The sequence below is a fragment of the Pecten maximus genome, chromosome 9 (assembly GCF_902652985.1).
Source record: "Pecten maximus chromosome 9, xPecMax1.1, whole genome shotgun sequence".
Classification (NCBI taxonomy): Eukaryota; Metazoa; Mollusca; class Bivalvia; order Pectinida; family Pectinidae; genus Pecten; species Pecten maximus.
The window spans coordinates 11,673,324-11,701,100 of record NC_047023.1 but is presented as its reverse complement, the minus strand read 5'-3'; the positions used below and the strand labels follow the sequence as shown (position 1 = coordinate 11,701,100).

At 37.4% G+C, this 27,777-nt stretch overlaps 1 protein-coding gene across 5 annotated transcripts in view; it reads right to left on the bottom strand.

Moving 5' to 3' along the window:
* Positions 1 to 422: 422 nt before the first annotated feature.
* The window catches only part of LOC117334608 (growth hormone secretagogue receptor type 1-like), a 73,358-nt gene continuing 46,003 nt past the window's right edge, over positions 423 to 27,777 (bottom strand). For 3 of the 5 annotated variants that reach the window (XM_033894309.1, XM_033894310.1, XM_033894306.1), the window contains one exon: positions 423 to 2,143. In XM_033894309.1, the coding sequence (XP_033750200.1) occupies positions 1,003 to 2,139 (1,137 nt within the window). In that variant the 5' untranslated portion in view covers positions 2,140 to 2,143 and the 3' untranslated portion in view covers positions 423 to 1,002. Of the gene's footprint in view, positions 2,144 to 17,517; positions 17,866 to 25,728; positions 26,324 to 27,777 lie in introns of those variants that run through there. The other 2 variants (XM_033894308.1, XM_033894307.1) reach the window with 2 other exon arrangements.

Genomic DNA, 27,777 nt, shown 5'->3' with positions numbered 1-27,777 from the left:
AATCAGTGCGTGATTAAATTTGTCTGCAATCCGGCGAGAATCACGTGCTTTATTCAATTTGTCTGCAATCCAGTGACAATTATAGGCCTATAACTTCCCAAAAAAAGAAGTTAAATGCTTAAATTACAGTTGAAAATCCGTATTTAGGTTCAAATGGTATAATACTAAATACTTTACGGAGAAGTAGGAAATCGTTAGCGCACTTGTAATATCTCTTGTTTGGACGTATATATGCCTCTCGTGACGTCATTACATCTACATGACAATCGTGATGGGGGATATTACTATCTACATTTTCTGAATTTCGTATTATTTTTTCTGTTTTCTATCGTCGGGTACCGCACTCTCTCAGCATCCCTCTCAGACATTAATTGCACGTTTTGTTGTTGTAAGCAGTTAATTGTACGTTTTGGACAACAGGATGAAGCATTAAGTGTTTATTTGTTTTCTCATTTGAGGATGACTGTCTACATTTTTGTAAGGAAAACTTTAAAAATCTCGAATATATCTCTAAATGCTAGCCTGTCAAACATATGTTAACACGAAGTTCAAATTACATGTTATGCATAACGAAGCTTCTTATTACAAGCAGATAGTAATGTACAACAGCAAGCCGATGATAGCCGATGATAGCCGATGCTCTGACCATAATCTACATCAATATATATACATGTGTTTGGTATTTAGCATTGTTTTCAAACTTATCTAGTTCATGACATTACAAATGGCAAACATTCTCTGCAGGTACAACTATATATAGTTCATATCACAACTGTATTAGTCTCTGACTGTGACGTCACTACTAGCGACATGCTTGTCACCATCAAAAACAGTATATACATCCATTGCTTTGTTATCAGTTGATACACGTCGTTACTTGAAGTCTTCAATTCCAGTCGAGTTGACACTGATTTGCCTGCAGTAAATCACAATATGAAAGTAGCAGTATTCACAGAGTCATATAGTGCCTTCTTACAAACACGCGTTCTACAGGTAGCTTTTTTATATTTGCGTAGAAACGCAATCATACTGTGACTTGCCATTTGAGGACACAAGCGAATATTCCGATTTTGGGCTTTGCGTTGAAGATTTTTTCATCAGTTTTTTACATTTTGTAATACCGAACATTTTATTAACTACTTTTCGGAAATGTGGACCTGTGATGTAGTATATGTAGCCATATAAAGCATTGTTAGATAAACAAATCTCCTCCACAACTTTGCGAATTGTAAGGTATGTGAAATATCTTTGCCAGACAGGGTCCACAGCCATTTGCTGAAGCGTTGAAGGGAACTTCCCTTGTGGTAGCAAAGACTGCAAGGCGTAAACAATAGACGCCGGAAGTAGAGTACAGATAAAATAGAAAGACACAGAAAGCAGCGTGATAGTGGATGTGGGACTTCCGCATCCTGATTGTGGAGTATTCACTGGACCTGAGGTAGTAATACGCTTGATTTCACGGATAACACACACATTGAATACAAGCACACACACCGGGATGATGAAGAACAGCAGCATTTCCGTAACCATGGTCCACACCTTTTCGAACTTAACGATGTCGTCGTGTGGAGCGAACACACAGCTTTGGTGTTCTTCGACATAGACCCAAATATAGGCCTGCACGGACGCGAGGCTGAGGGAGAAGGTCGTCAGACAGACGGACACTTTAATAGCCCTGGTTACCGTACAGAATTTTTCCTTGGAAAATGGGTGACACACCGCGATATAACGCTCCACTGTGAACGCCATGACGAAGAGTGGTGTGAGGTACTGGGGCATAATCAGGAGAACGTTAAATAGAGCACATATCACGGGCTTGTTGTATGTGGGCGTGTCCCAGGCATAATTTAACTCCATTATGAAATGGAGAAATAGGAATATCGTGTGCACGATAGCAAGTGTCCCCAGGTAGATGGCTGACGAATTGTTTTTCCGCATGCGTCGATTCAGCCATACGAAGGCAGAAATAGGGTTGCCAATTAGTCCAACCACATACCAAATAGGGGAGATAATCCTGTCTACGAGAATAACTGCCGGAGCAAACGTCTGCAGGATTTCTGAGACGGTTGGAGCGAGGACACCGTCCTGGGTCGTGTTGAGATGCAAGGTCACGTTGTCATACATACTGGTATTCTCCATGATCCTGAAAAACACAAAAGGTTAAGAACTATCACTAAAGTATTGAAATTGACAACCGGTATCCTTTCACAATTAGCCAGACTGAAGCTTTAAGTAAACTATTGATGATGTGATTTTGATGATGTACGCCGTGTTGTATACCATCAAGATATGTAATACTGTAATAAAACTACAACTTAAGATGTGTCGCGATATTAGGTGAGGCGTGAACTCATCATAACAAAATGGCTCCGAAATACATCATTTACAAAATGTAATCTTAATAATGCGCTTAATACACAACCACTATATACATGTAACAGTACGAGTAATTCAAAACATCCTATAAGTACTCATAAAGATTGTGCTCAATTTACCAGAGCAATGTATTCATTTCATGTCATGTGTGGCTGTTGTAGTCGGACTAGGCGGATCGCCAACTGCCCATGAGACAACCTGGCAATATGCAGACATGGTAATTGAATGATGAAGCATGCGCAGGTAAATCGAAGGACATAAATTTAAGAGGTCAATGTTTATAATCATTTACAGAAATACTTGCTTTGATCACGTCGATATTGAATGAAGTACAGACATTAATAATTATATATGTAACAATGAGCACCTAAACTGGTTATAAATATCCCGCTTGTTCTAGATTCAATTTAAAGTGTTAATAACACATATTCCCTACCGTCCCCGATAAAAATAGCAGCAGTGACCGTGACCTTGGCCCAAAATTCCTGCAACTCGAACTTGTTCGTGATAGTATGGTTCTTATCCATGGTTTGGGGTTTGATCAAAATCCCTCAAGTGATGAACCCGCTAGAGCGCATGACAAGCTTTGACATTATGTGTAATACGGACGGAGAGGAAACTTACAGTCCTCTGGTGTCACCGGTAGGGGTCTAATAACACCTTTTGAATAAATATGTATAGCCATTTCAAAATGCAAAAACATTACTCCTTTTTAATGTAGGAATATCAATAAATACACTCAAACAACTGTGTAAATCTATGGTTGTTTAAGATTAGTTATACGCTGTGACAGCGAGACGGAAGATAATTTTACATATTATGTTAATCCATCATAACAAGTCAAATAAAGCCGGCATTTGGTAGTGATAACAAATCTTCAATATAATGTCAAAGGCGATGTGTAAATACTGCTTGGACAAACAATTTACATATTAGGTCATGGAGGAAAAATGCACATGCGTAGAACAGCCAATGGACATTGTATGTTAAACACGTGGAATGCACAATAGAGGTTTTATCTATTTTAACACGACAGCTTTGCTTCATACCCTTTTCTAACAGTCGGTTATAGACCATAAAAAAGATATAAACCTGGCCTAAATGTTCCTTTACACAGCTACTTCCTGGTCGATATAAACCATTGCTGTATTGCTCAGGCTGGGAATCACATTTTATATAGTTCTATGTCCATTACACAAAGTAAGTAAACCAGACTATCTATCCCTATTGAGCAATACTTTAAATTATACAAATGGCCGACATCTGCTCGACAACGTATGTATAACTTACGAAATCCTGTCTACGTAATACATACGGCCTGGTCGTGTGACAGTATGAGGTCTAACTCGAACTGCTTTTGGTTAAGTACATTGAAAGATACCCAGGCAATTATGCCAGCAAAGAAAAATGATATTTAATAGATATAAGATTGTTAAACAGGTTACAGTTGTGAAATAAACATTGATATCTTGCATTTCGACGACGGCAATACAGCCGATCATCCTGTATTTTACCAAGTTGGACTTTCAGCAACTATGCATAAATCAGGCTACAATGTATGAGAGTGACCATTCAATTGGACTGATTGAAAACATACCACAGATGCTGGATTGATTTAGTACATTTTACTAAAACAGTAAAATACCGATAGATTAAAGACATAACTCACTTAAGGATGATAATGTCAATGTTCTATAGATGTGGACAAGTAAAACACATAGGAGTAGATTAAAGAATTTCTTTAGATATAAGAATAGAACATTGCCTTTGTCGACCTAACAAGGTAATTCTACACAATTCATTAAAGGGACTGTTTTATTTATTTTTTATTAATTTTTATTGGCGCTATCATGTTTGTTTAAAGTAACAAAAATGTAACTACAGTAGTTTTCGATTATGATAAATGTCCCGGTATTACGTTAATGATGGGCTAAAACAAATATTCTGTAAATTAGACGATTATATTTTAAAAAAATTCTTCATAAATGCATATCAAATAAATGTTGTAAATGATAAAGAGTTATAACAAGAGTTGAAATAAGCAATTGTATTGAACTCGAAGAAATGTTTATGATAAATTTCCCTAGATCTTTGTAGTAGTGTAACTCTAGATCGCTAATGATGACGATACAACTCTCGGATTCGGATTAATGATATTCGAGCCAGACAGACGCCATTCGAACCGGAAGTTGTATCCGTAGGGGAAAAGTAAAGTAAGAATATGTTTCCGCTACTCAATGCAATGTGAAGTGATACTTGTCTGAAAGACCTCGTAAAACAACCCAATGACAAGCATAAAGTTGGGAACGAAAGTTAGAAGACCACCCTGTCAATCAGGAAAGGTGGGGAACTCTTATCTGCCCATAACGTCACATAACGTGTATATAAAGTGCCAAACACACGAACAGACCTGGGTTGACAGAAATATTGTGCAATTTCAAGTTCCCTGGAACTCAGAGAATTGGATTAGGTCACGATCTGGTACAGAACTAAACACTAGTATTCATTATTGTGAGGATATGGATAGTTTATAGTCTCGAACAAAACATTAGTCACACAATAAAAATGTCAGGGCGAAGAGGAAAACTTCCACAATACATTTGTAAAGCACTCGTGCTCAATTTATCAGAACACGAGATTCAGCAACATCTATCTTTATGGGAAAACGAGGATGTACAACATCGTGTCAGAGAGATTACCAGAATACGGGGATCAACAAAACCTGCATGCTCTAATTTAACAGACATCGGTGAGTACGCACGATGGGGTCGACATGTTACAGTCTTCCATTCATTTGGTCAGAACCAGTCGATATTCCTTATGAATTGGTCTAGTATTTCTACCCCGCCCCTATCCATCCAGGACGGAAAAACTTCTTTCGAATTCATTTAAATTGTACGGAGTGCGAGTGACCTATGGAATTCAATTATTTTGTTAACTCATTTCTCACAATGACTGACAGTCGACACTCAGAGTGAGTCTGACTCTTCGGCCACATTTGTTGTGGTCCTCCAGACAAACTAGAGCTTTAATACACCAACCGAAATATAGCTGTGATGTATTTCAATTATCAAGCAACGTTCACGGAACAAGTCCTGTTAATATCCATTTCAAACAGTCTTAATCAAGATTTTAACCATTCCATGACGTCATACTGTCGATGAATGACGTTTAGTGTGCACAAGAAAAATATAAAGCGAAATGTCATGAAGTTACAGAATATTTTACCATGTAATCGCCATCTTTCTTGAATCAGCATTTGTTCACGATGTACGTGAATTAGGATTAAAAATCCCACGGCTAATGAGAGTTAGACGTTATAAAGGGTTATATAAATATTTGGTAAAAATCACACCTCTTTTTTCATGTATTACTATCTTAATGGTATTTGCACATAGGGATATTTCCAAGCCCGTAACCAATTATCGGGTCGCTAGTAGCGTTTATATGTCTATCCCCATACGATCTGCATATATCGGTAACTGTAGATAGATATATGTAAGTAATGTAGATAAAGTCCTGTATATAATCGAATAACACCGAATGTGTGAAAGGATCCGCTATTCTGAATAAGCTGAAGGCGTCCAATTAAGTGATCTCCATACATTATATAACTTAATTTTCGAACTCCCACGAGATTTTCGATTTGTATTTGGTTAACGTTTTCCATCTTGCAGTGGAGGGGGCGTGTGCGTATTTGTTATTTCTTACTTGTTCTCGGGTATTATGGTAATTTTCGGATAGTTAAAGTAATAGAGGCCTCTATAACAAATTAGCACATGGTTATATAGGCATTTCGAGAGGCAAATCGTTACTATATTAACACAAGTGTTGTTTTACTGTTTTTTGTTTTTTTATCATTATTATTATTTTTTTATGTGGTCCTCTTGTTATAAGGTTCAACAAAGTTATTTTTAAACAGTTATATCAATTAAGCGTCCGAATGTATCATGTATTTCTGAGATGAATGTGTCGGATATTTCGCTGACACGTGTACCGGTAGGGTGCCCGGAAGGTCTGATTCTAAAGGAGGCCTTGGATTGACATGTTGAGTTCCGGTGAGACTTGCCGAGAGGTGGTCATAATAGCTACAAATCGCGGATCTCCAGCGCGGCCAGAAGGAAGAGAAGGTCGTCATAACGGACGGCAAGGAATTAGATTGGAATATACAGCGTTTGTGTAATCAATCCGGTAAATCCAAACCATATTGATTTCACGTGCCGAAATTGAATACCGGGCGGAAAGTGACTGCATCATACTTAAGGTTTGTGACACTGGCCATACTGTGGGTCAGGCGCGTTTGATTAGGTTCTCGATATAGTCTTTATTAACCTGCATCGTCACTTCATTGACAACTTAAAGAATGGACAAGTTGTCGTCATAGATACTATGTAGAATTTTTTTTGGTGAAATACGTAACAATGTAAATCACTAGCCGGGTACAGAATTGATGTATGATTTATTAGCGCTTAATATGGATATATTGATATTCATCTTCAATAATTACACATAGGGCCTATAAGTAATTGAAATTAATATTTAAGTTTTTAGAATGATAGAGCTTGTCATTGAGCAAAAGACGAAAGTATGAGATTTGAATACAGACAAAAACGAAACATTACCAATTACAACAGCTAAATACAAAAAGGCTTTGAAACGTCAAAGTTAACACTTAAACAGACTTTGCCATTAAAAAAAAAAAAGAAAAAAAAGAACAAAATACACACATTCACACACAATAAAAAAAAACTATAACAAGGAAAACCAACAAAACATATTTTGACAATATATTGAAATAAAATTAAAATAGTTCATTTCTAATCTTGTATTTTCTTTATTTGAAATCATTGCTATCCCTTGAAAATGTTGGTGTTATGACGATCACACAGATATAATACACTAATTTTATCGATTTCCGTATACATTACATCTCGTGATCGGACATAAATCCTCATTTAGTCAGTAACCATGTCGTTAAGGGTCTTTGGCGTGTGTATACTGTCTTATGAAGTCCATGACCGATCACCTATCTTAATTACTGGCCAAACGACGTGATAAATGAGAGGGGTATGGATCCGTCCACTAATACAGTCAACGGAAGTCATTACGTTGTGCGCACACTGAAGATATGGCGATATGGCCTTCGGATTTGGCGACTAATCTAGGTTGGGGAAAAGTCATTGCAATGTAACTGTCGAGATTCCACCTGCCTTGTTGTGATCAAGTAGAACCCCAGATTCCCTGCTGAGGATTCCCTACTGGTATATTGCAGTTACATATGTAATTGTATGAGCAACATATAAGATCAGCATTCAATAATACATTTGCTATACATGTATACCAACACAAAAACACCAATAGCTGTCCTACACAGTAGCTACTATGTAACTTCAGCTACTGGCAAATGTACAAGACACCATTCACACCACAATATATGTGAAACGTACGTGCCAAATATCAAAGCATGTCCCGTAGGCGGACTGATTAGACAAGTGTCAACTACAGCGTCACCAGTGTGTCCTTGTATGTAATCACTCGATAGCACTCGGCTTCTCAGAAACGTTTAAAACGACTGAATGCGGCTTGAATAGCATATATATATATACAGTGTATATGATCGGTGTTGCATTTCACGTCATTGTCGCCTTTATTTAGTCGGTATGCGGCAGGACACCGACTCTTTGGACACGATTTATGTTATTAGATATGTTCATATTGAAATTTTGGAGTGGGAAATTTTTTTTTTTTTCGTTTTTTTTTCGGTGTAACTAAATAGACGGAAACTTAGGTTATGATATTTGATTGGTCCTGTAGATGTATTTATCAATGAACGTTCATTTCACGATTGCTACAGAGACTTAATGTACAATTTACACAAGAGGGTATGACCCAGAGATGTCAAAGCTCCTAGAAAAATAGCATCCATTGCACAGATTTTAATAAATAAATCAACCACTGTATATTGTATGGAACAATTTCAATTATAATAGCTATACAAATGATATATTATATGTATTTATATTTTGTTTTAACAATAGGTAAACTGAAAAACTTACAGATGTTGTGTTAGATTAAGACTGACAGTAAAACATACTTTGACAATATCAAGGATATCAAATAAGTTCGATAACCAATATTTTGGAATCATTAGAAGAATACATACTGACATTCAGGCGTGATTGACTTGTTGTGTTCTCACAATAATGATTTCTTTTCAATACCAACATGTTCAGCTATTGTTTAATGTATCTGTACGGGTATATGTATTAGGTAGAGTATCGCCTTACAACATCAACAAAAGAAGTCTGTGGAAATTTTACACGAGGGCTTAAACTAGTGTCTTAACCAATAAGGAAATGTTCCAACGCTAATACTATACGGCCAGACGTAGATGACAGTGGATCTTTTGTAACGACAGACGCATTGTGTTGACAAAGACACTGATTGCTAGACTACTGAAATAAGTGTGCCAGCGAATTTTGGAAATGGAGAATAGTCGATATTATGGAACACGTGAACAAACTCAAAGAGACAAACAAGTGAACAGTTCTCGTCTTTTCAGGACATTACGTTCATTAGATTTACCATCCCAACGCTCAAACCCGGCTTTACTAGGTCACAGCGAAAATAGACGAATGGCTCCTTTTGAAGACGTGAATTACGTAACATTTGATTCGTATCATGCCTCCATGCAAGACCGAGAGTAGTTGACACGATTGCGTTAATAGGACTTTAAACGAACCGGATGAATAGGACTTTAAACGAACCGAACGAAACCAAATCTTTGAGATTTTTTTAATTTAATTTAATTTTTTTTTTTTTTTTTACATTTTCCATAGGTTGCTATAGTACGAACTGTGTCCTTGAAAATTTTGTTTTCAAGAGTAATAACAATATATTATACAAATGTTCAGACAGTTATGCTTTAGAACTGATCATAGTCCAAGTTATGGAAAAGACGCTCTATAATAACTCGATTGCCTATCTAGAAAGAATATAATAACTCGATTGGCTATCTGGGTTCTTCTTTCTGATACATCCACTCAGTATTAACTAGGTCAATGCTTTCAGTTTCTGAATTATACTGTCACAGCGAATGTAAGTAGTAAATCGTGTTTGTAATATTGTTTAACTTTCCTTGTTAGCTTGGCCCTGAATTAGACAGCGTTATGGTTCCTTGTCAATGTGTTGACTAGCCATCGAAAGAGAGGGAATTCCGAGACTGCTCCAATGTTTGCTTTGCCTTCAGCCTTGTTGAAAGTGTAATGAGTTTCCCCGTTATTTGACAAGGTCGAAGCGAGGAACCCAGCCTAGTTTGATTGCTGAGGCGGTAAGATGGAAGAACACCTTAGTCAGTACCATCCACAAATCCCACTTAAACAAATTGTGTAACAGCTTGGATGTCGTCACATATTAAACAGTCGCGTCAAATCACTTTCATCTTTAAACAAATCTTCCAACATGTTATACAACATATTATAGAATTAGGTTATCCGTCTCGCTTGCTAGTAGAATGAAATCTTAATTAGCCAATGGATTGCATATATGCAATACTGTAAGCCCTGGAGCTGTGTCTATATACATTTTCTTCCAGAGTTTTGTGCTCTATATATTTTATAGAATTAGCAACTAACTTAAACCATTTCCTGTCGGAAATAGTTAGAATATAAAACAGTCCGAAGTCTATAAATGTTTTATTAGTTGATGTATTTGCATATTCTGCAAAACAAGAAAAATAAACTGCAGTCAAATTTTCTCCATCATCTACGAAAGCCTATTCGGTTCATTTTGAAAAGCAAAATAAAACTATGTATCTGATAAAACGCGATAATTATCTCGTTAAAACGCGTTAGTTATCCCGTTAAAACGCATTAGTTATCCCGTTAAAACACGTTATTTATCTCGTTAAAAGGCGTTATTTATCTCGTTAAAACGCGTTATTTATCTCGTTAAAACGCGATAACTATATTATTAAAACGCGTAAGTATGTTAGTTATCTCGTAATAGTTATCTCGTAAAAAGGCGTTAGTTATCTCGTAAAAAGGCGTTAGTTATCTCGTAAAAAGGCGTTAGTTATCTCGTAAAAAGGCGTTAGTTATCTCGTAAAAAAGCGTTAGTTATCTCGTAAAAAGGCGTTAGTTATCTCGTAAAAAGGCGTTAGTTATCTCGTAAAAAGGCGTTAGTTATCTCGTAATAGTTATCTCGTAAAAAGGCGTTAGTTATCTCGTAAAAAGGCGATAGTTATCTCGTAAAAAGGCGTTAGTTATCTCGTAAAAAGGCGTTAGTTATCTCGTAAAAAGGCGTTAGTTATCTCGTAATAGTTATCTCGTAAAAAGGCGTTAGTTATCTCGTAAAAAGGCGTTAGTTATCTCGTAAAAAGGCGTTAGTTATCTCGTAAAAAGGCGTTAGTTATCTCGTAAAAAGGCGTTAGTTATCTCGTAAAAAGGCGTTAGTTATCTCGTAAAAAGGCGTTAGTTATCTCGTAAAAAGGCGTTAGTTATCTCGTAATAGTTATCTCGTAAAAAGGCGTTAGTTATCTCGTAAAAAGGCGTTAGTTATCTCGTAAAAAGGCGTTAGTTATCTCGTAAAAAGGCGTTAGTTATCTCGTAATAGTTATCTCGTAAAAAGGCGTTAGTTATCTCGTAAAAAGGCGTTAGTTATCTCGTAAAAGGCGTTAGTTATCTCGTAAAAAGGCGTTAGTTATCTCGTTACATGTAAAACGCGTTAGTTATCTCGTTAAAATGCGATAATTATCTCGTTAAAACGCGTTATTTATCTCGTTAAAACGCAATAACTATATCATTAAAACCCGTAAGTATGATGTTATCCCGTTAAAATGCGATAATTATTTCGTTAAAACGCGTTATTTATCTCGTTAAAACGCGTTAACTATATTATTAAAATGCGTAAGTATGATTTTATCTCGTTAAGACGCAATAACTAACATGTTTTAACGAGATAACTAATGCGTTTTAACGAGATAATTATCGCGTTTTAACGAGATATATTTTTTAATTTTACATTTCAAAATGACCCTAATAGGCTTTCGTAGTCATCTATAGCGAAAACGGTAAAATTATATATATATATAAAAAAAAAATGAATAAATAAAAAAAAATAAACCGACATAAAACTGATGACAAGTTGGGTCTGTATTAAAGTAAAGAACTGGGGATATATTTGCGTGTTTCCTTGTCATTTCTGTACGGTTTATGGATAATCTTTTTATGGTAATATCTTCCGGGTTCTCCGTTATGAATTGCATGTGACTTTCATTCTTCTCCATCATGATCAGTGACTCGGGGATTCATGATAGACAATAATAAAACCGGCCATGTTCCAAGATGTAGGCGTGCATCAAGAAGTTATAGATTTTACAGCGGATGTTTGAGCCCCTGAGCTACATCTCCGTAACTCACTGTAGAGAATTTTCATTTTTTATTTGATATTATATCAATAAATGTCGGAGAGAATATTGAACCTAAGCTCAAAATGTCTCTTTTTTAACTTAATGATGACATAAATATCTCCTGTAACCAATCGATCCACAAACATACCTACAGGGTTTTCTGTGGAGTGTTGGGTCTATAAAGTTAAACTTCAGATTTAGAACTTGATAAATTTATATTTCATAGGGTTTGTTGTAAATCAAAACCAAATTCTGTTCAATTCTGATAGCAACCAAATAGCAGATTGACTTGTTGAGTGAAATTGAAATCTTTTATTAAATATTTTGCTTGCAATTACGGATCCCACTTCCAAAATCTGTAAAAAGGTTTATAAAACAATGGCGAACATTTCCTGATTAATCTAAACGAAAATGTACTCGTTCCATACTACAAGATGACGTCATGTCTAAATGAGGAAATGATATTTTGTACATTTTGTACATGTACGAGCCCTCATCCTGTTTGTTGAGTACAAAAATACGTGAATAGTTCCACTAAAATATCAATAAGTCCTAGATCATGAAAATGCCGTTTTATCGGTGTCTAACATATAAATGATGTAGTCCGCTAAGAGTTAACTGTATATAAACAATAGTTTTCGTTATTATAAAAAAATACAATAAACTTTATTTACTGAGGATTAAAAACCTGTTGAGCAAAGCTAATTTTCCACAGGGTCCTCTTATGCATAATGCGGTAAAATTTAACTTAATTAAGCGCATTTCGTAACAGTTATAATAAATCAGTAATTTCAAAATTGTGCTGTAATGGTCAATGTTTTCTATCCATATACTCAAAACACTGCTCTGCTTCCTCTCGGAAATGACTTAAGATAGACTGTACGCATCTCAGAGTCTTATCGCACAAATTCTCGTCTCGTTCGGGGACATTTTCTGTTCCGATCTAATGGTATCTACCTTGTTTACGTGACTTTCTTTCTCGTTAAATTACGAACTTTAACTTCATATCACTATCTCATCCGGACGTCATTATTATGCATATGTTTTCAAACTAATTTCCTAACGTATACTATTCGATGACATGTACGTGATTTATTGCCTTTAGAAATCAAATTAAAGGAATTCGTCGTTTTCATCGAACGGGATGTTGCACAAAGTATTCTTATTATACATTTCAAACAAGACAGGCGATCAATCATCATCTATGCGCTGTCGTTTTGAGAGAAAAAATATTAGAGAAACCCTTTATCAACAAATTGTTTATACTCTTATTACATCCACCTTTGGTACCGTGCACAATTACCCAACTCATCATTTATAAATATGAAATGTATATCAATTAATCATAGCATTCTATCATTCTCATTCTGATTAAAATTGGAAGTACATATACATTGTACATTTACATTTTATCAATTAACCTGTCAGCTAAAAATATCTTAAGTTTGTACATAAACGCCAGGTATATATATATATATTACTAGATCAATATCGACTTTGTAAATGTCCCACTAAGTATAGCCATACAGTTGTCCCGATAGAGAACAAACGTCCCAGTTAGTATAGTCGTACAGTTGTCCCGATAGAGAACAAACGTTCCAGTAAGTATAGTCATACAGTTGTCCCGATAGAGACCAAACGTCCCAGTAAGTATAGTCGTACAGTTGTCCCGATAGAGACCAAACGTCCCAGTTAGTATAGTCGTACAGTTGTCCCGATAGAGAACAAAAGTCCCACTAAGTATAGTCGTACAGTTGTCCCGATAGAGAACAAACGTCCCAGTAAGTATAGTCGTACAGTTGTCCCGATAGAGAACAAAAGTCCCACTAAGTATAGTCGTACAGTTGTCCCGATAGAGACCAAACGTCCCAGTTAGTATAGTCGTACAGTTGTCCCGATAGAGACCAAACGTCCCAGTAAGTATAGTCATACAGTTGTCCCGATAGAGAACAAACGTCCCAGTAAGTATAGTCGTACAGTTGTCCCGATATACAACAAACGTCCCAGTAAGTATAGTCGTACAGTTGTCCCGATAGAGACCAAACGTCCCAGTAGTATAGTCGTACAGTTGTCCCGATAGAGAACAAACGTCCCAGTAAGTATAGTCGTACAGTTGTCCCGATAGAGAACAAACGTCCCAGTAAGTATAGTCGTACAGTTGTCCCGATAGAGAACAAACGTCCCAGTAAGTATAGTCGTACAGTTGTCCCGATAGAGAACAAAAGTCCCACTAAGTATAGTCGTACAGTTGTCACGATAGAGAACAAACGTCCCAGTAAGTATAGTCGTACAGTTGTCCCGATAGAGAACAAACGTCCCAGTAAGTATAGTCGTACAGTTGTCCCGATATACAACAAACGTCCCAGTTAGTATAGTCGTACAGTTGTCCCGATAGAGAACAAACGTCCCAGTAAGTATAGTCGTACAGTTGTCCCGATAGAGAACAAAAGTCCCACTAAGTATAGTCGTACAGTTGTCCCGATATACAACAAACGTCCCAGTAAGTATAGTCGTACAGTTGTCCCGATAGAGAACAAACGTCCCAGTAAGTATAGTCGTACAGTTGTCCCGATATACAACAAACGTCCCAGTTAGTATAGTCGTACAGTTGTCCCGATAGAGAACAAACGTCCCAGTAAGTATAGTCGTACAGTTGTCCCGATAGAGACCAAACGTCCCAGTTAGTATAGTCGTACAGTTGTCCCGATAGAGAACAAACGTCCCAGTAAGTATAGTCGGACAGCTGTCACGATAGAGAAGAAACGTCCCAGTAAGTATAGTCGTACAGTTGTCCCGATATACAACAAACGTCCCAGTAAGTATAGTCGTACAGTTGTCCCGATAGAGAACAAACGTCACAGTAAGTATAGTCGTACAGTTGTCCCGATAGAGAACAAACGTCCCAGTAAGTATAGTCGTACAGTTGTACCGATAGAGAACAAACGTCCCAGTAAGTATAGTCGTACAGTTGTCCCGATAGAGAACAAACGTCCCAGTAAGTATAGTCGGACAGTTGTCACGATAGAGAACAAACGTCCCAGTAAGTATAGTCGTACAGTTGTTCCGATAGAGAACAAACGTCCCGGTAAGTATAGTCGTACAGTTGTCCCGATAGAGAACAAACGTCCCAGTTAGTATAGTCGTACAGTTGTCACGATAGAAAACAAACGTCCCAGTAAGTATAGTCGTACAGTTGTCCCGATATACAACAAACGTCCCAGTAAGTATAGTCGTACAGTTGTCCCGATATACAACAAACGTCCCAGTAAGTATAGTCGTACAGTTGTCCCGATATACAACAAACGTCCCAGTAAGTATAGTCGTACAGTTGTCCCGATATACAACAAACGTCCCAGTAAGTATAGTCGTACAGTTGCCCCGATAGAGAACAAACGTCCCAGTAAGTATAGTCGTACAGTTGTCCCGATAGAGAACAAACGTCCCAGTAAGTATAGTCGTACAGTTGTCCCGATATACAACAAACGTCCCAGTAAGTATAGTCGTACAGTTGTCCCGATAGAGAACAAACGTCCCAGTACATTGTAAGTATAGTCGTACAGTTGTCAAGATAGAGAAGAAACGTCCCAGTAAGTATAGTGGTACAGTTGTCAAGATAGAGAACAAACGTCCCAGTAAGTATAGTCGTACAGTTGTCCCGATAGAGAAGAAACGTCCCAGTAAGTATAGTGGTACAGTTGTCAAGATAGAGAACAAACGTCCCAGTAAGTATAGTCGTACAGTTGTCCCGATAGAGAAGAAACGTCCCAGTAAGTATAGTCGTACAGTTGTCCCGATAGAGAACAAACGTCCCAGTAAGTATAGTCGTACAGTTGTCAAGATAGAGAACAAACGTCCCAGTAAGTATAGTCGTACAGTTGTCCCGATATACAACAAACGTCCCAGTAAGTATAGTCGTACAGTTGTCACGATAGAGAACAAACGTCCCAGTTAGTATAGTCGTACAGTTGTCCCGATAGAGAAGAAACGTCCAAGTAAGTATAGTCGTACAGTTGTACCGATAGACAACAAACGTCCCAGTAAGTATAGTCGTACAGTTGTCAAGATAGAGAACAAACGTCCCAGTTAGTATAGTCGTACAGTTGTCCCGATAGAGAACAAACGTCCCAGTAAGTATAGTCGTACAGTTGTCCCGATAGAGAACAAACGTCCCAGTTAGTATAGTCGTACAGTTGTACCGATATACAACAAACGTCCCAGTAAGTATAGTCGCACAGTTGTCACGATAGAGAACAAACGTCCCAGTAAGTATAGTCGTACAGTTGTCCCGATAGAGAACAAACGTCCTAGTTAGTATAGTCGTACAGTTGTCCCGATAGAGAACAAACGTCCCAGTAAGTATAGCCATACAGTTGTCCCGATAAAGAACAAACGTCCCAGTAAGTATAGTCGTACAGTTGTCCCGATATACAACAAACGTCCCAGTAAGTATAGTCGTACAGTTGTCCCGATATACAACAAACGTCCCAGTAAGTATAGTCGTACAGTTGTCCCGATAGACAACAAACGTCCCAGTAAGTATAGTCGTACAGTTGTCCCGATAGAGAACAAACGTCCCAGTAAGTATAGTCGTACAGTTGTCCCGATAGAGAACAAACATCCCAGTAAGTATAGTCGTACAGTTGTCCCGATAGAGAACAAACATCCCAGTAAGTATAGTCGTACAGTTGTCCCGATAGAGAACAAACGTCCCAGTAAGTATAGTCGTACAGTTGTCACGATAGAGAACAAACGTCCCAGTAAGTATAGTCGTACAGTTGTCCCGATAGAGAACAAACATCCCAGTAAGTATAGTCGTACAGTTGTCACGATAGAGAACAAACGTCCCAGTTAGTATAGTCGTACAGTTGTCACGATAGAGAACAAACGTCCCAGTAAGTATAGTCGTACAGTTGTCCCGATAGAGAACAAACGTCCCAGTAAGTATAGTCGCACAGTTGTCCCGATATACAACAAACGTCCCAGTAAGTATAGTCGTACAGTTGTCCCGATAGAGAACAAACGTCCCAGTTAGTATAGTCGGACAGTTGTCACGATAGAGAACAAACATCCCAGTAAGTATAGTCGTACAGTTGTCCCGATAGAGAACAAACGTCCCAGTAAGTATAGTCGTACAATTGTCCCGATAGAGAACAATCGTCCCAGTAACAATAGCCGTACAGTTGTTCCGATAATAAGTCGGAGAAAGAGACAATGATATATCATTGACAACATCTTCCTAATGTCATCGAAACGTGCCTTTAAGTACCCAGATCGTAAGAGATTCACACCCGGATCTTGCTAATGGTGCGATCATATTTGATCCATTAAAAGTAAATATATGTCATCTTTACCGCGGTGATATATTAATATCGTTAGATGTCAGACATTCAACCTAACGCTGGTCTAATCTGGGTCATGTCCGTCGTTATACATCTAAAGAGCCACTTCTTCCTATCATAGGTTTGTCTGGAGGAATTACATACATGATTTATGTGCTCCCGTGTTACGAATATATGTGCAAGTGCATACAAACTAACGTCCACATGAATAAGATCCTCATCCACAAATGTATGAATGGGCTTTGAAATCGCAATCCTTTTAAATTTGTATTATTCTATTGTTACATTAAGCCAAGGAGAGTTACGTTAAACAATAGGTTTGAAAAGCTATCATACATATTTAATACACGCACAGATGTATCGGTGATATCTATTGGCTGATAACAAGCTTACCTGTTGAAATCTGCCAGCAACGACAACAGGTAGTCCGTATCCATCATAGCTGCGTCTTACCCTCCAACCATATAATGAGGAAAACACCTTACGTGGTCACGGATTTATTTAGAATCTTCATGACGTCATAGTCAGGTTTTAAGATGACTATATGTAAGTCTAAGCACCACAGAACTGTTCGCGGTAACGTTCCATTATGGACACTGAATTCCCGACCGTGGGTTGGAAGCTAATCCTTCACCACACAAATCATTCCACACTGTAATTTGAAATCATTAAAGGTTTTTCTCCCCAGCCAATTTATCATATAGTGACATCACGTGCATTAAGCGTGAGTTGTGAGGTTTGTTTCGCCATTTCAAGCGACACTTTCCTGGAATTTCACGGTTATCACATCATTTATAGGATCTTTCTAACTTTATAGAGATACGATGTCCATATAATCTATGTCAAATGTCAGGCGATACCGACCTATAAAGTCCCCAAGACAAGCGGGGGACCATCAGTACCAAGTCTAATATCCTTCCGCGAGGCATTACAAGCGCATTATTGGCTCAGAAGCCATCCCCGATTGCACTGTGTGATTATACTCGATAATCTAGCCTTGTCTTATAATTACCAGTCAAGCGTGCTGGTGATATACACACATATATATACATATACTTCTGTATCGTATGAAGCCATGCATAATATATGTCGCCAGATATATAACGCTTCAAGCTAAGGCTGCAACGGTTGAGTGCCTTAGTGTTGAAGAGAAAGGGGGATTCCGGCAATGACTGAATGCCGTTGCTGATCACAGGGGAATTCCCGATAGGTATATAAACATTGGCTAGTTATCCATCGCTGGGATGTCACTCATTCATTATGAGGATGGTACCGACATATTGAACCAGGATGCAATGGACAACCTTGGCATGCCACTGTTACTGGCTCAGACCATTGGTTACCGCAATCTCACCAATCGCGTGTCTAATTTGCCAATGATCACTTGATTAATACAGTTTCCGTTTGATTAAGGAACTACATCTGATATGCATAACAAGATCGTAAATGTAACCCTAAACTACCCCACACAACTTGATGCTATAAACCATTAAGTCATATTATTGTTAATGACACAACAGTTGCGGCTCTTTCACAAGACATCTGAAAATTCCTAAATGATTTTTTCTACTTAATAATCTTCAATTTTTTTATATATCGTGTAGTTTGCCATGTTAAAATACAGTATGGTCTCAAAACGGATTTGATCACATCTATTGACATACTGGGAAAATTCGTTTGTCATAAATAATAACCTGAAAGTATTACTGTACATAAGTGAAAATGTAAGCATTGCCCATGCCATTGAAAAAAAAACATTGAAATCAGTCGACCATGATACAATGAAGAAACATTACCGTTACAGGCATACCAAGGTCACCAAAGGTCTGTTTTTTTTTTGTTGGAATCTTTTCTCTAGCATAACGACGATATACCCGAGTAAGTTAGGTGGATAAAACCATCATTTGTCATTATTATTATTACACCTATATGTTATGTGTTTCTTTGTATTATCAGAAAATGACACACGCACTTTGACAACGAGACCAACTAAATGCACATTCGCTGTCTTCGAAATACTATGGAACAAGACAAATCACCCGACAAATTATGACATGTGTCATAAAATCAAAGACTTGGTAATTATCTTCCAATCAGACGCAGAGTTGATGTCGCATGCCAGTTTCACCAATATTTCTTAATTAAAGTAACGTCCTTCAATTAACACCTTTCAAAGAAACCCATAACAGATTTAAAGCAAAGTTCCTTAGCTAAGCTTCCCCACTTAAATCCAATAGTGAGTTTAACATTAGAAAACCAGACCAGCAATACCAGCTTAAAAAAAAAAAAAAAAAACAAGAATGCAAAAAAAAAAAAAAAAAAAAAACAAGAAGAAGAAACAAATAAACAAATAAACAAAAACAAAATCAAAATCAAAAACAAAAACAAAAAACAAAACCAAAAACACACAATGTACTGTCGAGCACTCAAATAAACTTCATATACGTGTATTAACAACTATTCTAGTGAGTTTGTCAACAGATAAACAGATCATCGCGACGTGTGTGAGCTTGTCAAGTGGGAATTTCAGATTGTGACTTATTAACCTGGATTTAATCTAAATTTGCATGGTGAATATTGAGAGAGCAGAGGACGCTAACTCTTCCGGGGTAAATGGTCTTAATCTTTTTGGAACATTTTTCATGAGTCTCCAGGGAAATATAATATATGTATACATGTATATACGAATAATAAAGTTGTCTTCCTTCGTCTTTTGTGTAGTTATGTTATATATCAAATAATTAGCACAATGCATCATAGGTATGTGTTGGTGATCCGAAGATAAAGATTTGAATTTCCTGTCGTAGTTGTACTGTGATGATTATTTATAATATGTGTACAATTTGCATCCATGTATGTAAATACATATACATTGCGATCCAGGTACTCATATCATCTAATAGACAACTTGTCACTACGACCATGTCAGGATATCGGGACGACCATCACTACGCCATTGAAACTGTTTTTCATAAGAACGTGGATGTTGCGCAGCGGTATAAGGTGTGGGTATGTTTTGCTAGACGATTTGGGTGCGGACGATCGTGAACTTAAGGCCCGGTCAGGGCACGAGTTATTAAGTTGTCTTCCTTCGTCATTTGTGTTACTATTTATACATGTAGAAATATTTTGTCATTGTTAGCTTTTTTTAGTTTGAATTATTGTTTCGTTACTATGTCGGTATTCTTTGTTTTTCAAACAAATATACAAATCAATGGGTTTAGCATGGCGTACCCGATCTTGTCAACAGATATATATATGATTGCAGACGCTTTGTGCTTTGGATGACTTTAGTGAACTTCACAGCTTATAAACAAATAATTTACTAAGAATCTAGTTAAATATTCGACGCTCATCCTCACTCCGACTGATAAAGTCTCCATTTGAATGTAAGTCACGCCAAGCGTCTACAAAATACCTAAGACTTTCCCGGTCGGTATCACCAATAACGTTGTGATAATGAAATAGCCAGTCAATCTCGGGTCACATCCCCGCGGGCAAGGTGGTGTTACCTTAATCCCAGGGCCGACCCATCAGTACTGAATCAAGGCTGTATTGGTAAAGATTAAACACAGGGTTCTGATAATGGAATCTCATATTGACTCCTATTCTTTAGTATTCAGAGGTCAGCTAATCACCATCGTCACTTACACATGCGTTTTTTCTGTCATTGTGAACATTTATGTTATAATTTTTATTAGTATCATAATTTTCTTCGCCTAGTACATATTTCGTTTAACTATATGGCTTATAAAAGCTGGTGTTTTATGTGCCTAGCTGATACTGTAAGCAGATAAACGTTATTAAAACATAGACGACATTTTGCGAGCATCAATTGATGGTGAGAAACTTTTGGATGGTTTGTTCATTTATTAATCATAAGGTCATATGACGTCTGTATCCAATGAAGATGGCGGAATATATAGTGCGCATATACCGAAATGGCATACTTGACAGAGAAGTATGGCATACTGCTATGTTACAATATACTGACAACAGGCCGATCAGTCCCTGTCGACAATTTTAGGTTTGTCTCGATCGGGCCTTATTGACATCCTGCGCTATGGTGTACGCAAAACGCTAACCCTTTCGGGACCAAAGTAAACGGTACACGAGAAAACATCCTATTCGTTCTTTTTCATCTTCGTACAAACATGACTGAACCAACATCATATACCTTCACGTTTCATACAGGTAAATGTAGACTCGTTCATAATGTTTTTATTACCAAAATGACCATTATTTTATGACGTCATACTAACGTTACGCACATGGCACGAGCGTCATGCACATGCAAAATGTATGGCGAAAGATTAAATGGCAGAATATGATTATTTTGCGATAAATATGCTGTTTGCATCTTGTATTGTTATCTACTCCTTCATGGAATTCGTCGGGATATTCTAGTACAAAAAGCAAACATGAACTGTTCTTAAGTATAAGTGTACATACAGCCTGGTGTCTTTATACGATTGGAGGAATGGATTGAGATGTTAAACAATGAATATTCATCGAACGTGTTCTAAATGAAATGTACATGCACCACACGTAAAACTGGAAAGAATTAAACTATTTTTGCATTTTACATTTGTACATGTAAGTTATAAAATGTCTGTCGTTATATACTTATCTACTATAGAAATGCAGATAGATCAGTCCATCAATACTAATCGCTAATATAAAAATATTTAAATAAATTTTAATCAGTTTTGTACAGGGTGAAGAGAGAGAGAGATTAAAAAACGCAAAAAAAAAACAACCCAAAAAACAACAACAAATGACAAACAAACAAAAAACTAAACAAAATAAAAAACAATAAAATCTAAACAACAACAACAAACAAACAAAACAATATCACAACATAACTAACCCAGACACACCCGGTTTTGGTTAATAGTGTAATGTAGCATAAAGCGTCAATCCTTTTGTTTTGTTCTATCGAAGTACTGTATATTAGCAGCATTTGCTAGAGGCAAAATGCACCACTTCCGCGCCGATACAGGAGACAATTAAAGGTCTGGACAATCAACAACCTTTTGCGTCACCTAATAACCAAACATGTTGCTGAAGGCCTACTTAAAACAGAAACATGTCATCTTTAGAAAAGAAACAATCTGCACGCTTCCTTTGGGCAACATACAGCGCAAAACAGACTGCCAATCCCAATCCTTCTAAATGCGCAGCAGAATGACACAGTCGACTAATAATGATGGTATTAGATTAGAGATCACTGTTTCACTCACCCTGATGTCGAACAATAGTAAACATGACACCCCCATTGTCAGAGACCTGTAACTTCATTTCCGTGAATATAAATAAAAATCCAACTGTTATTTCAAACAGAATGAATCATTACATTTGATTATTTGAAAATTGCATCAAGATAAACCGATGCCAACTGACCGTAGGGCCTAACACTGGTAAACGGAATATCGTGTATGCACTTGACAACAGTTAATAGTCATGCAAGGAGTGCCTTCAGCAAAACGTCTGGTTCAAATGATTGCCAAAAAGTGATATTGGCAGGAAAGTCGAATAAAAGTTCATTCTATTAGAAAATAGCATTGCCATATCTGTTGAAATGTTCACTTTGCCAATTGAACATTTCGTTTTTCATGAGAGGATTTGTCATTTCGACCTGACCCAAAATCTCATCAAAATTGCTTCCACTGGCAGGCGAACATTGATATATATCAATATGGCCGATTGTATAAGTGAAATGTCTTAATTTGGTACACTTGTACCTTGCAACAGTAAAAAAAAGAAATCAAAAACACCCCAGAACCTGTTTTACTTCGAATTGACAACACGAAGGCAAAATACGATCATGGTGACCCCTGAAAGTACACTGAGAATAAGATTTTACGTGTTCTGAAAGGATAATCGTCTTTACCGACGACACCCAACGTGCAAAAATCATGAGGTTTACGTGCCAGGAAGTAGACATGTTTGTGTACCAATCGTATAGTGACCGGAAGTCGATTTGTTCATTCTTTTAATTTGGCGGTAGAGTTTCAGAATTTAAAGTAAAATAGATTAATCATTTATTGGCACCAAATTAAAAACAATATATATATATAATAAAAAAATAATTATATCAGCTGAAATTTTCTTTTATTTCAGCCTTTCCTGTACCGGTAACCGTTACTATATTTTGTATTGTACTTTCGGACATTACATGTATATACAGTACAGAAAATATAGGGTATAAAGACATTTCAAATCTTTCTGTATCGACTGCGTTACCAACTTAACAGTCACGATACTTTGACATTTGCTGCCACATTATATTGGACAAAACATACGGTTCCAGTGTAGATGGTCTGGGTCAGTGATATGCTAACCCATCCAGATTACAGTAACGAGCGAGGATAGACGCCCCGATACCTAATTACGGTACGGTAATGATTATTCCGGAAGTCTCTAGGGGTAAAGTATCAATAACAGAAGTGACGTCATGACATTAATACATTATTTACAAATCATGTGTTAAGTGAGCCGCACATGTGCATAACACATATGCTTCGCGCATTGCCAACGATATAGGTCTTCATTCATGCATTTCTGAAATCGCTTCAATAATTGGATTTTTCATTTTCATTTTTTTTCTTCTTTCCAAATAGGAAATGATGGCATTAAAGAATTATATAAAATTACCTTAAAACACTGTATAATTTTCTGGAAAGTCTTTGAGAGTTTGTCTAAACCCTCACGAACAGGGTATGGCCAGTTGAGTTGTCCTGATTCGATTGACCCGAATATCGATAACAGCCATATGTACTATAGGCATATACTCTAAATGTCCATGACATCTGTAAATCGTCAGGTCACATTAACCTCGCTGTACATTCTATAAACACGATAAGTCTGCTAAATACTATAGCCAGAGTCATATCGTGAAATGTATTATGGTCTCAGCATGTTCGTTTCGGAAGCGGCTTAATTGTGATTATTGCAGTTAATTACAACGTTCATTGTACATGATCATTGATTAAGAAAGATAACAATATTACATTGTTGTGATTAAAGGCTTATTGATAAAATGGATCTGTGATTGATTTCAATACAAAATGGAACATTTGCTTCCATTCTGCTTCTAGCCATTCCAGGCACTGAAATAATTTGGGGTTGCGTTATACATGTACCTCATCATGGGCATGTCTGAAACAGCGACATATGCTCGTGTTCAGTAATATACGTTTAGGTGATTTCTTACGCATCTATCGCCGTTTCACCATGGTATTTACTAGATTGAGATGATAATTTGCTAAATTTACTCATTATTTTATAAAATTTATACATTTTCTGTCATTGCAAAACACTAAGTAATGAGTGAAAATGATAAATATTGAGATTTCCCTAAGCTCAGTCCGCCATGTAAAGCATACATGCCGTAATATAGTTATCCATGGTTTGGAAAATATGTATTTGTGTATATTACTTTATCAGTAAATAAACAAAGACAGTCATTGCCTGTATGTTGTGTAAATGACCGGTCAGTGTATGTTTCTAGGATGTGCGTCACCTGTCACTGTATATACTGGTCACATTATCGGAAATCGCGTGACTCATCTATTGACCGGTAAACAAAATTGTTTATCATAGATAAAATTGTTGATGAGCAAAAAAAAAATGTCAAATATGTCTAGACACAGATTTATTACCGCGCCTGAGACACACAGTATAGGTCGCCGAGATGCTTCAGTATTATTGGCAAATTATACAATATTAGATACATGTATCAAGTAGAGTATCTGAATACATTACATACGGGTTATTGGTACATCACGCCTGGGTACATCACGTTTTGTGTAGATACAAACGGTACCTGGGTACATCACGTTTTGTGTACATACACACGGTACCTGGGTACATCACGTTTTGTGTACCTGGGTACATCACGTTTTGTGTACATACACACGGTACCTGGGTACATCACGTTTTGTGTACATTCAAACGTTCCTGGGTAAATCACGTTTTGTGTACATTCAAACGTTCCTGGGTAAATCACGTTTTGTGTACATTCAAACGTTCCTGGGTACATCACGTTTTGTGTACATACACACGGTACCTGGGTACATCACGTTTTGTGTACCTGGGTACATCACGTTTTGTGTACATACACACGGTACCTGGGTACATCACGTTTTGTGTACATTCAAACGTTCCTGGGTAAATCACGTTTTGTGTACATTCAAACGTTCCTGGGTAAATCACGTTTTGTGTACATTCAAACGTTCCTGGGTAAATCACGTTTTGTGTACATTCAAACGTTCCTGGGTACATCACGTTTTTTGTACATACAGTACATGTACAAACGGTACCTGGGTACATTGCATTTTGATTATTTGTACATATGCAGTAACTTGGTAAATAAAGCCACAATAAACCGCTTCACTAGAGAGATTTTCTGTTAAGTTCTATCGGCTGTGCGTAAGACTGGTAAACCAGAGGTTCCGGGTTCGATCACTAGCGGAGGCAATGATTGCAAACGCTAAACCGATCGAGCTAACGAAGATCACTGTAGCCGAGCGGTATCTTTCGGCCTATATTTACCAGGGTTACATATAATTGTCCAAAGCCACACAATCCATTAATACTCACCATTTCATAAAATCTTGATAAATTTCTGTATCCAGATCCATTGTTCAGAAAGAATAACAATTTGAAGCTACCCTTTCTGGAACATAAATCCTTGAATCGTTAGGCTCTGACGCGATGTACATGTATAATTAATTAGCAAGTTTACCCACTTTATGACGGGTAATTAACGCAGACACTTGATACGTAATAGGTCAAGGTTAGTCGTTCACCGAGATCCACACCACAATTAACACGTATTTTGTAATAAACGCCAGAATATACTGTTCCTTTTTCTTCCAAAGACTTTTGTAGGATGTGAACACAACAGATAAACTCCCGTTCGTCACGCACACCAACTTACACTGACCATAGGCGATATCTACTTACAGTTGACCTATCTTCATTGGCTATCAGTATATTTCCCTCTAGACTGACCACTAAAAATCCCTCGGAATACTCAAGTGTCACGGGTGTCGGTTACCCATGATTCAGCGGCGAACAGACCGTGTGTCGATTTACCTATCAATCAAGGGTCAGACCACAGATGTAAACTTCTGGTGAAGAGATGGTGATACGGTAATGAATGAACAGGTATTTTAAAGGTGCTGGGCACCTGTACGTTATCATTTAAACTAATTCGACAACACGTTACAAGTTCAGTGGTCAGACAAACTAATATTATCACGGCCACTCAAAGTTGACCGCTCAGATAATCCGATAAGCATACACTGGGAAGGTTTACCGACAAATCCTTGTAAACCTTACACATTTGTCCGGTCTGATGTCCAGCCGTAGTGTCCGGTTTTGTCTAATATGTATCGTCATACTGATTCCCTTTAAAATCACGGATTATAGAAGTCATAGAACACTGGAGATTTAACACCTTGGGGCTCTCTTTCATCATTTTAAAACTGTATTAATAATGTCTTGCTCCCGGCCCCTTTTGTCAACCGTTAATTCTACAGGTTCAGGGGGTCAATGGATGCTCTGCTCACCCACTGAGATCAAATTCTTTGAATCAATAATATATCAAGTGGTTGGTTACTCAATATATCATGGTTAACATTGAAATGACTACTTAACGGTCATAAAACCACCCAACATCTTCAGAACAAAACATCCATTAACGCCATGAAATCTCAGTGGTATATACGTATCTTTGGAAAACGCGAACTTTTAAAGTGCCTGGTGATCTCTCCTAAAATGATCAATTAAAGTAATACGCTGTACCAATATACCTAAGAAAGTTGGTCAGCCCAACACTGTGTTTCATGCATGTCGAATGAGGCCAGGACTTATCATAACAGAATCAGGACTCGAACTACGGACCTTTACCTGCACCGTATGTAAAAATTGAATATATAATTAAGACGGTAACGTCTGAGTATATAATTTGTATGGTGGCTGGATTCCATAACCGGTATGTGAAGATCAGAGATGAGTGGTTTGACGCTCCCTAGCCGTGTCGGTTTGTGTTTCGCGGGAAGCTGAGAAACGGGCCGGTCTGTGCTGTCGTAGTTGTGTCCTTGGGCAAGACACTATACCGTAATTGCTCTGGATGGCATACGATGGTCCCCCCGTATATTATTCAGTGAGATATTCACCAGCTACTACAAGTAGATCTCCAACTCAAAATATCAGGCTGTTTACAGCCGGATAAATCCAGGAAACAAACAAACAACAAACAAAGTTTCCGCTATTTAACGTCGTCGCGTTAGTGTTGCATCCCCCGCTAACGCGACAAAACCAGCGCGAACTTTTTATGTGGCATGGTAGATTACTTTGCGCAAAAATCAACCACAATATTTAAGTGGAAAGTACTTTCCAGTCAGAACTACACGCAAAGACAATAGAAAGATCTGAGTTGTAATATGTTCAATAGTCACTCGGCATCAATTAGCATTTAAGATAGCCGCCATTCAGAGGCCGTAAAGGAACATAATTATTATTCGCCGTACCTACCACGTAGGGATATTTCTTAGCATCAGCTGGAAATATGCCCGTATTTATCTCCATTAATAATATGAAAACTACATGATAACCAATTACCATGCTTTACACCAATCACAT